The 13,568-nt window shown below is 36.4% G+C and overlaps 1 protein-coding gene across 1 annotated transcript in view; it reads left to right on the top strand.

Annotated features, from left to right (window-relative positions):
* The window catches only part of NAMPT (nicotinamide phosphoribosyltransferase), a 40,564-nt gene that overhangs the window by 682 nt on the left and 26,314 nt on the right, over positions 1–13,568 (top strand). The window contains 3 exon segments of the mRNA XM_017874677.1: positions 7,488–7,644; positions 9,626–9,729; positions 12,001–12,129. Coding sequence (XP_017730166.1) covers positions 7,488–7,644; positions 9,626–9,729; positions 12,001–12,129 — 390 coding nt within the window.

The following is a 13,568-nucleotide window of genomic DNA, read 5'->3' as shown; positions in this document are numbered from 1 at the left end:
GGCGGCGGCTGGGGCAGGTGAGGAGGCGCTGCAGTGGGCAGGAGGTGGCTGGAGGAGGATGCAGGGCTGGGCGGTGGAGGCGGGGCCTGGGGACGCGCGGCGGCGGGGGCGCGGCGGGGGGCTGAGGCGGGCCCCAGCGGACTCCCGAGCTCCGGTGCTCCGGGCTTGGGCGTCGCCGGCGAGTGCACGCCCTCCCCTGAAGCGCGGCCTCTTGGCCTGGAGCTGGGACCAGTTAGGTAACGGCCCCGGGGACCCGCAGTGGAGAGTGAGCGGGGCTTTCCCCGCCGAGCCGGCCCGGCGCCCTCGCCCCTGGCTGGGCAGGTAAGTCTTCCAGGGGGCGAGGTGGGAGAAGTCCTGGCACGGGCGCCGGAGCAGCTGCGGTCCTCTGTCTGCTGCTCCGGCGCGACGGACGCTCGCCTGGCCCCAGTAGCGGTGCTGGATTCCCCTATCCCACTCCGCCGGGCTCGGTTTCAAACTCCTTCGCACCTAGTGATTGCTCGTGCTCCTTATCCCTGGGTGTAGAGGCCGATCTTCTCTTAACTGCTTTAGAGTCACTTCTCTTAACTGCTTTAGGGTCACTAGGATTTCTGTGAAAAGGAAAGTGAAACACGAGGATTTAAAGGAACTGTAGTTTTAACCCTAGAGAACTTGTGGAGAGGGAATGGCACAACGTTGCGTTCACATGCCCCTTGAACACTTTGCGTGGGTAGCTGCCACATTCAGTAGATAGGAAGCACGCGGTAGTAAAGGGAAGAGGTAAAGTAAATTTTACTTGAGCAACAGTGGTTTTGGAATACAGTGGTGAAACATAGTACTCTCATGTTTTTGTTTTGATTCTTTTTTTTCCCTTTGTTTTTAGCCCTCCTTCGATATTCCGAGAAAGTATTTTAGAGAATTCCATTTTACTTAAATTTTGTCTGTTTCTTTCCAATCAGCTTAAAATGCTGTTTATATATTTAGATTGTTGAAATAGAGCCAAGATCCATCAACAAGTTGTCTTTTAGATGCAAGTTTAAAGTATTGCAAAATCCGAACACTATCAAGTATGATCCTTGATAACATTGTCAAGTATACGTGATAATACCCTAACTATGGTCCTTTACTTGGTCCTAAAACCTCTTGTTGTGTTGTCTTGATTCAATCATAGTGTTTTCAAAATTTTAAATAGTGATTTTAGAATAGCCTCATTCGTAGTTTTGTAGAATTTTTTTCTTAACTAAATCTAAAATAATTGTCAGATTTTTTTTTTACATGTTAGCCAAATGTAAAGGGAGGGAGGTTAATTAGTCTAAATTTTAAAAACAAAGAGTGCAACTTCCTTTCGTTTGCAGTTCCTCTAACCATTATACATAAGGAATGTAAAATTAACATCAGTTTTCTGGGGTGCTTTTAGTTAGAATAGTGAATTACCTTAAAGGTTTCTAATCTAGTGAGCCATACTTAATTGTACTATTAGAATTTGCACCTATTTAATAAAGTTTACTTTTGAAGTAAACTTTCACGTTAGGCTGGTATGTTTTATCTCCTTTATTATATGAAACTTCAGAACATTTTCATCTTAGGTTTTTCATTTTTTTCCCCAAAAATCACCTCTAGAGGATTCAATCAAGTTGATACGTTTTATACCAGTGGCTTACCGCAGTATGCTGAAATAGATTGTGTATTCCACAGTCACATTTAAGTCTTAAGTTGCATTTCCCTTATGTTTTTAGGGGTCCTTATAACCTGTTTTACATGTTTGTCTTTTATCTAGCAAAAGAACAAAATGATAATCTTGAGGTTAGGAGTAATGAAACTTACTTAGAAATTACATGAGAATGTTACATATCCTTATCAGTGTTTACAAACTATTGGCCAAAGTTGGGAGCTCTAGTAGTTTTAAATGTGTTGATGAAGAGAGCGAAATATTGTTGATTTCTTCTAAAACTGAAGGAAGAATAATTGATTGCCTAAGCACTACAAAAGTTATTTTGCAAGTAGATGGTATGGTAGCCAAGCACACAACAATGGGAATTTTGTTTTGTCTTGTATCCTGTCAAGAGAGTCCAGAACAATTTGGACCGAAGGAGCATTTGAAGTATATACATTCACTTCTGTAACCTCGTACTTTATTGTATATAGGAAGAAATTAAAGACACAGACAAATGTGGTTCCTCTGTTTTCATCCTGGTTCTTGTTAGAAATAAGGAGGACACAGTTTAAACCACATTACCCATTAGTTATGAAATGTGCTGTCCTGTGTAGGTTGCTTCTCAAAGGGTCATCTGTAAGCTGGTTATCTAGAATTCAGCGTAGTTTTAACCATTCATTTAAAAAATATTGGTCACCTACTGGGTGTTATAAAAGAAGACAAAAATAAGTAGTATTTTGAAATCCAGGATTGGAGGGAAGTTGATTTCATAGAAGTTTCAAAGAGATGTGCGATTTATATTTGGTGATTAGGAATTCAAGGCACCTTTTTTTCAAAAAAAGAAAATTTTGCTTCCTCCAACGGCCGAATAACAAATTTTTGTTGCTTGTCCTTCACTGCTTCTGAGCGGATGCTTCGGTATTGTCACGGTGGCTCCCGAGGCAACCTGAGCCTCATGAGTGGGGTACTGTTGCAGCTTGTACTCCAGAGACTATGCTTTCATAAAGATATATGTGACATTGTCCATTTATTTCAATTTTTCCATTGTTTTATGTTATAAATTATAGGAAAAACTTGAGCAACATAAATAAAATATGTATAAATCATGAATATACTTCATAGGGAGATTAATTTAGGTCATTAATAATTAAGCGGTGTTCTCATTGTGAGGTAATCAAATCTGGTTTAAAGGTGTGGCAAAAGAGATACAAGTCATTAGAAACTCAATGCAAGAGGTTTTAAGGGAAGAGGCAATATGATTATAGGTGGTTTTGCAATTTCTCTCCTTCCCCAAAATAATGTAACCCAAAATCCTTAAGTCATATTTATGAGTGAGTATTGCTTCAAAGCCAAATAGCAGTGAATTATTTTTGGGGGCAACAGATTTCCAGGGCTTAAGAAATCTTAAATAATACTGAAAAGAAGACTCGGTTGCAGTTTTTGCTGTTTGTAGCACATTGGCTTTGAAGCAGCAGTAAGTCTTAGCCAGTGTTGGGCAGTGTATCCTCTTCTGATTGCCCTTAGATATTATATACCTAACATAACTTGCCCTGTGACCTTGGGTATGTTATCCCATGTGATCTTACATATACAGCTCATTTTTTAAATATTGGCTTGTCATTTTTTTAGCAGTTAAAAGTATAACTGAAAAAGTAAGGTAGTAGTACTTGCATTTGATCATGTGATCCCATTGTGGGAGGAAAGATCTTCAAATCAACCCTAAGACATCAAATCAGCCCTATGGAACATCTAGAGAAGCATCTAGAGAAAACTAGGCTTTCTTCTCCCAAAAGGATTCTGTTCAACTAAAATATATGTGTCATATTTCATACTTTTTTTTTTTAAACTGTCATACTTGGAACAAGGATATTTAGCCTTGGGAATACAATTTTTTGATACACTTGGTTAGCCAGCACTCCTTAATGGAAAAAGCTGTCTATTATTTGACTTAGGGCTAGACCCTTTTTGTTCTAGACATTAAAATAATACCAGTTACTGTTATTTAGTATGTAATAATTTTAGAAGTTTATCCTTTCATGAAGTAAATTAATCACACAACTAGGAGTTATGTTAACAAATAACTACATTTTTCTGTGTGTGGGCCTGTTCTTTTTTTTTTTTTTTTTTTTTTTTTTTTTTGAGATGGAGTCTCACTCTGTTGCCCAGGCTGGAGTGCAGTGGTGCAATCTCAGCTGACTACAACCTCCACCTCCCGGGTTCAAGCGATTCTCCTGCCTCAGCCTCCTGAGTAGCTGGGACTACAAGCACATGCCACCACACCTGGCTAGTTTTTGTATTTTTAGTAGAGACGGGGTTTCACCGTGTTAGCCAGGATGGTCTCGATCTCCCGACCTCGTGATCCACCTGTCTTGGCCTCCCAAAGTGCTGGGATTACAGGCATGAGCCACCGTGCCCGGCCAGTTCTTTACCACATATGTATTGATGTTCAGGTGGTCTTTTAGCAGCAGGAGGGCCATGCCAGTTTAGGAAGCATTTTCACTGGTAAGGTTTGCTGGGATCTTATTAGGTATTTTGTTTTGTTTACATCTACTGAATAATTTTGTATTTATTGCAGAACCATTTTCTTTAGTAATAGAAGTCAAGTCAGTGCTAAAAAGTTAACATGATTTAAGAGCTTTCTTTTTGTGTTTACTTTAGAATACTATGAAACTTTTTGTTGGTATTACTTAACATTTAAAATTCAGCACTTCATTTCCCTACCATTTGACAGCCTTCTCCATCTCCATAAATGGCACTATTATTAATGCAATTGCTCAAACCAAAAATGTAGGAGGTATTAATTCTTCCCCCTCATTATCTTCCACATCCAATTTACCAGCCTAGTTCCCCTTTACCTCCAAAAACACTGGGCGAATTCTCCTGTCTAACCTAATAGCCCCTAACTCCTGCACTCTTTAGTCACCCTCTAATCCATTCTTATCCACCCCACCACCAGGCTGATCCTTTTAAAAGGTGAATCATGTCATATTCACCCCAGCTTAAAGCATAATGGCTTGCCATTGCACTTGGCATAAAATCCAGGCTCCTTGGGGTAGCCTGTAAGCCTTACATGATCTCTTTTCTGCCTAACTCTGACCTTATTGGGTACTTACTGTCCCCACCCCGCCACCATACTTTTAAGTACCTACCACACTGGCCTGCCTTCTGTTCTGTCCCTTATGCCAAAGCATTTCCTGTACCCTTGTCATTTAGGTCTTGCTCATATGTCACCTTCTCAAAGAAGTCTTCTTGGTCCCCTCTAGCCCATCATTCTCTTACATTTTCATAGCATCTATCTTGATCTGAAATTACTTAGTTTATGTATTTTTTTCTTCCTTCTTCAGCACTTATTAGTCCTGTGAAAATAGAGACCATGTCAGTCTATTTTCTTTCTCATCCTCAGTGTCTGAAGTAGGTACAGAGTATGTATTTGTGAATGAAGTATTTATAAAATAACAGTTGATTTGAATTTATGCTATATTATTCCATGTTCTGGTGAAGATTCAAAATGGCCTGTGTAGGAGAAAGTGCAATGAAGAGGACAGTAAACTAGCAAAACTAGAATCATTATAAATCCTTTTGAGTATATTGTTAGAAATATTTTCTTAAAAAGCTCTGCTTTAAAAACTTTCCCATTAAACAACATGTACATATGCCTCTATAAGTAGACCTAAACATGCTCTGTATTCTTTTGTAAACTTGTTGGGTGTTAGTAGATGGTTAATAAATGGTGTTTCTTGGCTAATTATCTGCAAGTTTGCCTAGATAACAGATTTGTTGGCTGTATTCTAAAACAATACTCTGAAGGTTCTCCAAAGATTTTTAGAGTTCATACTTTGTTTCTAATGAAGCAGTTTAGACAGTTTTGTATTTTGAATATTTGTTTTCAGAGAAAGCATTCTAAGTAAAGGTAGGTTGTAAAGTACTATAATTAGAGAACATAGCGGAAGCTTTAAAATTGTAAATATTTAATTATTGTCCAGAATTGGAGCTGTATTTGTATAAAGGAAAATTTTTAGTATACTTTTAGACCGAGATATGGAGTTAAATAGCTTAGAGACATTTCCATTTAGATTTGACTCTTCGTCTTCTCAGAAAAGAAAATAACTTGCCTTCTAGTAATTTTAAATCTGATATAGAATGCACCATTAAGTATCTGAACAGTAAAGGTCAAACTATTGAGAAATAAAACTATGAATCAGACTTAGAAACTTGTGCTATAAGATCCACACCTTTTTTCAAGTTTTACTTCATCATGTGTGCTTTTCTTCTACCTCACTACTTAAAGTAGTCCCACTAAAGCAGTTGGAGTTATTTACATTGTAAACTGGATATTTTAATTTTTAGATAACATGTTGGGTGTGTTTTTAGGTAGAGGTGTCTTTTTCTTCAGTTTCATAAGTAGTTGAAGTAGTGGTCCTATTTATTACTACAGAGTCATTCGTAAATATTTGTTTTTGCATTTTAGTGAATTGACATTAATTTCATTGCTGTAGATTTTGTATTAGCTATCTTGCTTAGCTACTTCTTAAATTTTATTAAAGTGGGATCAGCCCCTGGATTCTAACCTTAATAAGCCCTGACATACACTTCTAGGTTTTGATGAGACTTCCCTATACCTTTAAGTATATCGCTATCTGTTGTACCTGAGGAAAACAGAAAGCTCCAGGTCTCCTGCTTGTCTTAAACTCTCAGATCACCTGTTACTATAAAGATTTACCTCCAAGGTTGTCTTGTGTGCTGCATTAGGGGCTATTTTTGTAGAGTTGCAAGTGTGCTACCATTCGCAAGGAAACAGCACATTCATTCAGAAACATCAATGGGAGTATATTCATCTTAGGATTCTTGTACTAAGCTATGAAGATTCTTGAGGATAGAGCCAACTTTTACTGAGATTGAGACTGTGCACCCAAAGACAGCATTGACTTTCCTAAACTTGAGATCAAAGCTAAACAGGAAAAATGGTTTATGTTCACAGTGATCACTCATGAAAAATGGTCTGCAAAGATTTATTCCACCATTGCCATGATTCACCCTGTACCTTAAGGCACTATTATTCCTAGTCTTGAAACTGGGAAAATACACATTATTCTTCCACTTTATTTTTTATTGGTAAAATGTTTTAATATGGTTAAAACATGGAAATAAATTCAAAGTATAATGAACACTCACTTTTGCTTTTTCTTAAAACAAAAGCAGATAAATTTTTTACATAGTGGCTCTTACCCAAGTTCGTGGAAAAGAATTTTGTGCTTAAGGAAGACCTCTTCATATTTTAAACTGATAAGGATTTGATGTTTCATTGTATAAGAATTTATTTTCCAATTAGGTGGGTGATTTGAGAAAAAGAGATTACAAAACAGGATTTTTTTTCCTTTGCTGCCGCTGCTGTTGCTGTCATCCAGGTTTTCATAGTGTCACTATGTACAAGTGAGGTAGTCATGATAAGTCATTGACTTTTGGAACATTTCGCATTGAGATATTAATAGTACCAAATTCTGCTGTCTTTCAGTTCATTGTTTGGCCCTTTAGGCAGCTGCTTCTCTCTCTCTTCGCCTGGATGAAGGGACTATTCCCCAAAACCAAATGAAATACTTTTCCAACCTAGAGGTCTTGTAGTAGGTTTAATGTGCTTGTATGTAAAATTTAATGCTCTCCTGTGGTTTTAAGATACTGAACTATGAAAATATCTTAGTAAGATACTTGTTTTTTGTTTGGTATAGCCAGGAAAAGAAACTGGTTAATAGCAAACAAGAAGTATAGTTTCTCTGGTTTTGGAGTAACTTCAAGCCTTTTCTGTTGTGATTTATAGTCTGCTCATCAGTGTTTTCTAACAGAAGTGTTTTTCTTTACATAGGTTACTCACTATAAACAATATCCACCCAACACAAGCAAAGTTTATTCCTACTTTGAATGCCGTGAAAAGAAGACAGAAAACTCCAAATTAAGGAAGGTGAAATACGAGGAAACAGTATTTTATGGGTTGCAGTACATTCTTAATAAGTACTTAAAAGGTACTACTTTTCCTAGTATATTTTAAACACTGCTTATTACTCTAACAAATCTGTTAATTTGGATGCATTAAATCTTATAATTTGGTGTGTTTGTGTTTGATGTTCTAAGTATGAGAAAAGTTTTCTGAAATAAAAGGTTTTTTGTTTTTTTGGAAACTGAGTTTTGCCCTTGTTGCCCAGGCTGGAGTGCAGTGGCACAGTCTCAGCTCACTGCAACCTCTGCCTCCTGGATTCAAGCAATTCTCCTGCCTCAGCCTCCCGAGTAGCTGGGATTACAGGCATGCCCCACCACACCCAGCTACTTTTGTATTTTTAGTAGAGATGGGGTTTCTCCATGTTGGTTAGGCTGGTCTTGATCTCCCGACCTCAGGTGATCCACCCGCCTCCACCTCCCAAAGTGCTGTGATTACAGGCGTGAGCCACGGCGCCTAGCCGAAATAAAAGTTTTGAAATTAGTTTAGAAAAGTCAGTAATTTTTGGAGGCTAATCTGGTTTCTTATACTTTAGTCATTAATTCAAAGTAGAGGATTTGTTACTGAACTGGAAACTCCTTTTGAATTATGGTAGCAATCATAATTAGAATGTTTTTATATTACCCAGTTTTTTTTAAAGACCTATTTTTGAAAACTACCTGTGTCTCTGGACTTAGTTCCAAATGCATATTAAAACAAAATCCCCAAACAATTTCTGTGCTTTCTTATTTGAAAGGCCATTTCTAATCCATTTTGTAATGGTGTTTCTAGGGGAAAACAGTTCCCAAACGCGTTATACATGTTGGAAAAGTTTATCTTTAACCTTTTGAATTAAACATAATTTCAGAATTGAATACAGAGTAAGCTGAATTTTAGGCAAATAACTCTTTTCTGTAATCTTGGCTCTTTTAAGGTTAGGCAGTTCAGATAGTCTTATACTACTGAAAACCTAGCTAGATATCAGAAGTAATTATTAGCGGCAAGAATACCAAAGTTAATACCAAAGTTTTTTTGTTTTGTTTTTTTTAGACAGGGTCTCACTCAGTCACCCAGGCTGGAGTGCGGTGGCGCAGTCTTGGCTGTCTACAGCCTCCATCTCCCAGGCTCCAGCGATCCTCCCTGCTCAGCCTCTCAAGTAACTGGGACCACAGGCTTACACCACCAAGCCTGGCTACTTTTTGTATTTTTTGTAGAGACAGGGTTTCACCATGTGGGCCAGGCTCGTCTCAAACTTTTGAGCTCTCAAGTGATCTGCCTGCCTTGGCCTCCCAAAATGCTGGGATTACAGACATGAACCACCACGCCTGGCCCCAAGATGTTTTAAATGAATTTACTAGTTATCTTGTATTAAGTTACCAGAGACTGATAGCACACTTTAATTTAGCCATACAACTTAAGAACTTTGTAAAATATTATTCATTATTAATTATAACTAAAATGTATTGATTACCTATTCTAGGCCAGCATTATTGTAAGTGGTTCATATGTCTTAACTCATTTTGTTCTCGCAACCATCATATAAGTGGGTACTCGACTTTTATCCTCATTTACAGATAAGAAAAGTTAATTAAAAGTGTGTTGTTTGTGGGGGCAGACCTTTAGTAATTGTGGAAATTACTGGCTTATCAACCCTGAAGGTGTCACATTCTTTATGAACGAAGTGAGGAGGTTCATTTGGATGTAAGAAGCTTTTGAGTCATCTCAGAGTTGAAAAGTAACAAAATTAATCGAGAGAAAAAATTAATATAATTTTTAAAAGCTATGCAAGTAATAGTTTTTTCTATTACACATCTGCTTTTACAATAAATTAACATTTATACTTTGAGTGATTAGAAGTACAAACTCCTTTTCTGACTCTGCTATTGACTCTGAGTGAGTCATTTAACCTCTTAGTTATATTTTTAATCCATAGAATGGGTGAAATAGCCAAAGTTATTAATTCTATGACAGTTCAGCAACTCACAGAATGCACCTTTAGAAATGTAAACAGGACATGTATATTCTTTTAGGTAAAGTAGTAACCAAAGAGAAAATCCAAGAAGCCAAAGAGGTCTACAAAGAACATTTCCAAGATGATGTCTTTAATGAAAAGGGATGGAACTACATTCTTGAGGTAAAAGATGGTTTCATGTTTTGGTCTGTTTTGGTTTTCTTTTAGTTCAAAACTTCTTGCAAAAGAATTTGTTTTGTAAAAAAAAAAAAAAAAAAAAGAATTTGTTTTTGTTTTGTTTTGAGACAAAGTCTCACTCTGTCACCCAGGCTGGAGTGCAGCATGGCACAATCTTGGCTCACTGCAACCTCTGCTTCCTAGGTTCAAGCTATTCTCCTGCCGTAGCCTCCTGAGTAGCTGGGACTACAGGCACACACCACCACGCCCGGCTAATTTTTGTATTTTAGTAGAGATGGGGTTTTACCATGTTGGCCAGGCTGGTCTCGAACTCCTGACTTCAAGTAATCTGCCCACCTTGGCCTCCCAAAGTGCTGGGATTACAGGTGTGAGCCACTATCCCCAGCCAGAATTTGCATAGGAGATTAGAGTATCATTACAGTTCTTTTTTTGTTTGTGATCTGAATATAATGACTATTTTAGACATCATCCTTTTGAAAAGTTAAGGTTGACATGTTATCCCTCTCCCCACATCCCCCATGTTACATCATTAGCATATAGAATCTACAGCAAGTCTAATTAATAAAAATGAATTATAACTTAAATAACATTTTTGAGAAAGAATTCATTCTTGAAAATACACTATAGGTAGGAAAGGGCATGGTTATTTGGCAATTTCAAAATGTAGGTCTGTTTTCTTGACTGAAAATAGATGCTGTGAGTCTATCACTACACACAGTTCTGGGAAGTTTCTCACTGAATAGTGAGAATGGCTTGGTGCTGATCCACAAAGTTGATTTTTAGTAGTCTTGACTGTATTATATTTATATCTAGTATGTTTGAATTCATTGCTTAGATATCAAGGCACTCAAAGACATGGTAATATAAGAGCTGAATATCCCGTGGTGGTTTCCTTTTATTACAGTGATCAGTTGGGAATGGAATCTATTGGTGTATCTTGATGTTGAGTGTTACTTTAAGTCTCACAAACGAAAGTTTCTTACATTGAACAGACTGTCAAACACGGAATAATTAGAAATATTTTAACTTTCATGCCTATATGACAATACTGAGCTATACTATTTGGTACTTATGGGTCTTGAAAAAGTCAGGTAAGCATTCTGCGCTGCACTTTTCCCGAATCTTAAATAAGGTCAGTAGAATCTGTGAGCTATCACCTGCACTTGCTCCATTTCTCTTCTGTGAGGTTTGTTGTAAGCATAAGTACAGTAATAAGTTTACGTGCTGTGCTTATTACTATACTGTCCAGTGGCCAGGGCAGTAAGTCGTTTGATTATATGATCAGAAAATCTTGGGGAACTAAAAGTTCTGTAGAGATAATCTGGTCTAACCCATTTTACAAACAGAATCTGAGACCTAGAGATGGCAAGTGACTTGCCCAAGGTCTCCCCAGTGCTTTTGAGTCCAAACTAGGACCTGTAGGGCAATGTTCTTTTTGCTATACACGTGCCTCCAGTGCTTCTTTTAAACAGATTTTTCTTTTATTTAATTACCTTGTCCCAAATCACATAAATAAATTATCAGGATTTCTGAAGCAGCTTGCCTTCCTAGTGAATAGTTAGGCATAGCTTTTAGCTTTAAAAGGGAGGTACAGTGTCACATAACAAATAATCTTCAGCCTAATTTTTAATTTTGGAGGCAGTTATTGCATTAAGAGGAAGTCAGTTAAGTCAGACTTGAGTGTTAATTGCCAAGATTCTGCGTTTGGTCTGTCTCATAGTTTCATATCCACCACCAGAATAAAGAGGGAACCTATTTTGTTTCTTCTGCAGGGATTTCCCTAGCTCTCCTCTCTTGTTTTGTTTTCTTTTGTTCTTTAATAGTCGTCCTTTATCTTTCAGTCTGCAGCCTTTATTTTGTGAAAATGATGAATGTAAAATAAAGATAGTGTTCTTGGAATACTTTTAGAATATGTTGGAATAAACTCATCCTTTTTCGTTTTCTGAAAGAGCAGGGAAAAAGCAACAGTTTTGTTTTGATCAGTTTGGAATTTTCTGCCACTTATAGTGATAAATGTTCTTAGCAGAAACACATGGCATCATTAAACTTAAAAAATTAATATCAGCACCTATGTTAATAATTTTAACTAGTTTTTAGAAGGTTAAGGACATTCTGACTAGATTACGGTAACATCTACAATTGCAATTTCAATGACAGTAAATTTAGATTCTATAAAATGTAAAGAACCTTTAGTAAAACAGCAGGTAATTGAGTGTCATCTGTTGAATAAATAAATTTATCATTTTCTCCTGCCAGAAATATGATGGGCATCTTCCAATAGAAGTAAAAGCTGTTCCTGAGGGCTCTGTCATTCCCAGAGGAAATGTTCTCTTTACAGTGGAAAACACAGATCCAGAGTGTTACTGGCTTACAAATTGGATTGAGGTAAATTGCTTTTTTGTTTTTTTAATTCTTATTTAACATTAATTGAATAAAGACCATTGAACTGAGATTACAGTTTAGAATTTGTTACTAATAAAGCTATATATATAATCTCCTATAATTTACTTAACCTTTCCAGGCTTCAATTTCCTCATCTGTAAAATGACAGACTAATCTTTAAGGTTTCTTCTAATAGAATAGAATGTTCTGAGATTTTGTTTAAATCAAATTATTGAGAGTGATTGTTTTCAAAACTTAGTTGGCTTAAAACTTATCCTTTCATCTAATTCATTGCCATTTTAAATGTGTATTATCTTAGAGCAAACTTATAACAACATTTCTAGTAACTTACAACATTCAATGAATGATAAATGTTCAAGTTAGACTAAAGGAAGTTTGTTCCAACTTTTAGTAACTACTTTCTTCATTTTTCTCTAATCAGTTTAGGTCCTGGGATCTACCATCTGTTACTTTTCAGTTTCTCATCTAAATATAATCAAGAGTTGCTATTCATATTGTTTAATTTCTCAGGAAGGGTACATTTTGGGCTTTGGGTTTATACTGCAAGCCTTTTTTTGTTTTTCTTGTATGTATACCTAAGTAGTCATATGTTTTCACATGGTCAGAGTTTTGATAATACTCTACTTAACTTCTGAACAGTTTAATAATAGATTTAATCTGTGAGAGGAAATATACCCTGGAAAGTAACTATAGAAATAACACCTTACTATCTGGTGGCATTTACTTAGTTCTTAGAACTGACTAATTAGTTTATTGGTTAAAGTAATTTGCTATTTGCTATTATATTGTAAAATAGTACATTTGAGGCTCACTTAAAAATTGAAAAAACATTGAAATATAAGAGGTCCAAGAATATGTTTGAAACACATTTTGCTAAGTTGACAGAAAATTAATAGACTTTTGATGGGCCATTAACTAATAATAGACTAAAAAAAAATAGGTACAGTTAAATAAAGGTTTTAAATAGTCTATACCATATACTAAAACTATTAACTGTGAACTGTAAAAGAGAATGTATCTTACTGGTTTCTGTACAGCTGTAAATAGTGTTTGTACTGGCAAATATTTGATTTTGAGGGGATGGTATTACAAAAACACAAGAGTAGGAGAGTTGTTCATGTCATCTAGGCTAGCCTTTTACCTTAAATGCCAAAGATCCCAACCAGGTAAACCTAACTTAGAAATTTGTCATCTATGGATTAACCTTTTTCATATTGTTCTTTTTAGTTGTCTGACTGGGGATTTAGTCAGTAAGTACTCTTCCTTATGTCTAATTAAACTTTCCTAAAGCAGATATTTATGGAAGTAGAGAATTAGATATCATTTCACCTTGCTTCCTTGTGCAGTTTTCTTTGACCTTAAAAGTAAATTTTTTAAAATAAAATTTTTAAAACATTTAAATAAATTTTTAATAAAAAACT

The sequence above is a fragment of the Rhinopithecus bieti genome, unplaced genomic scaffold (assembly GCF_001698545.2).
Source record: "Rhinopithecus bieti isolate Rb0 unplaced genomic scaffold, ASM169854v2 scaffold_7414, whole genome shotgun sequence".
Classification (NCBI taxonomy): Eukaryota; Metazoa; Chordata; class Mammalia; order Primates; family Cercopithecidae; genus Rhinopithecus; species Rhinopithecus bieti.
The sequence above is the reverse complement of the archived record's forward strand: the minus strand, read 5'-3'. Positions and strand labels throughout refer to the sequence as shown.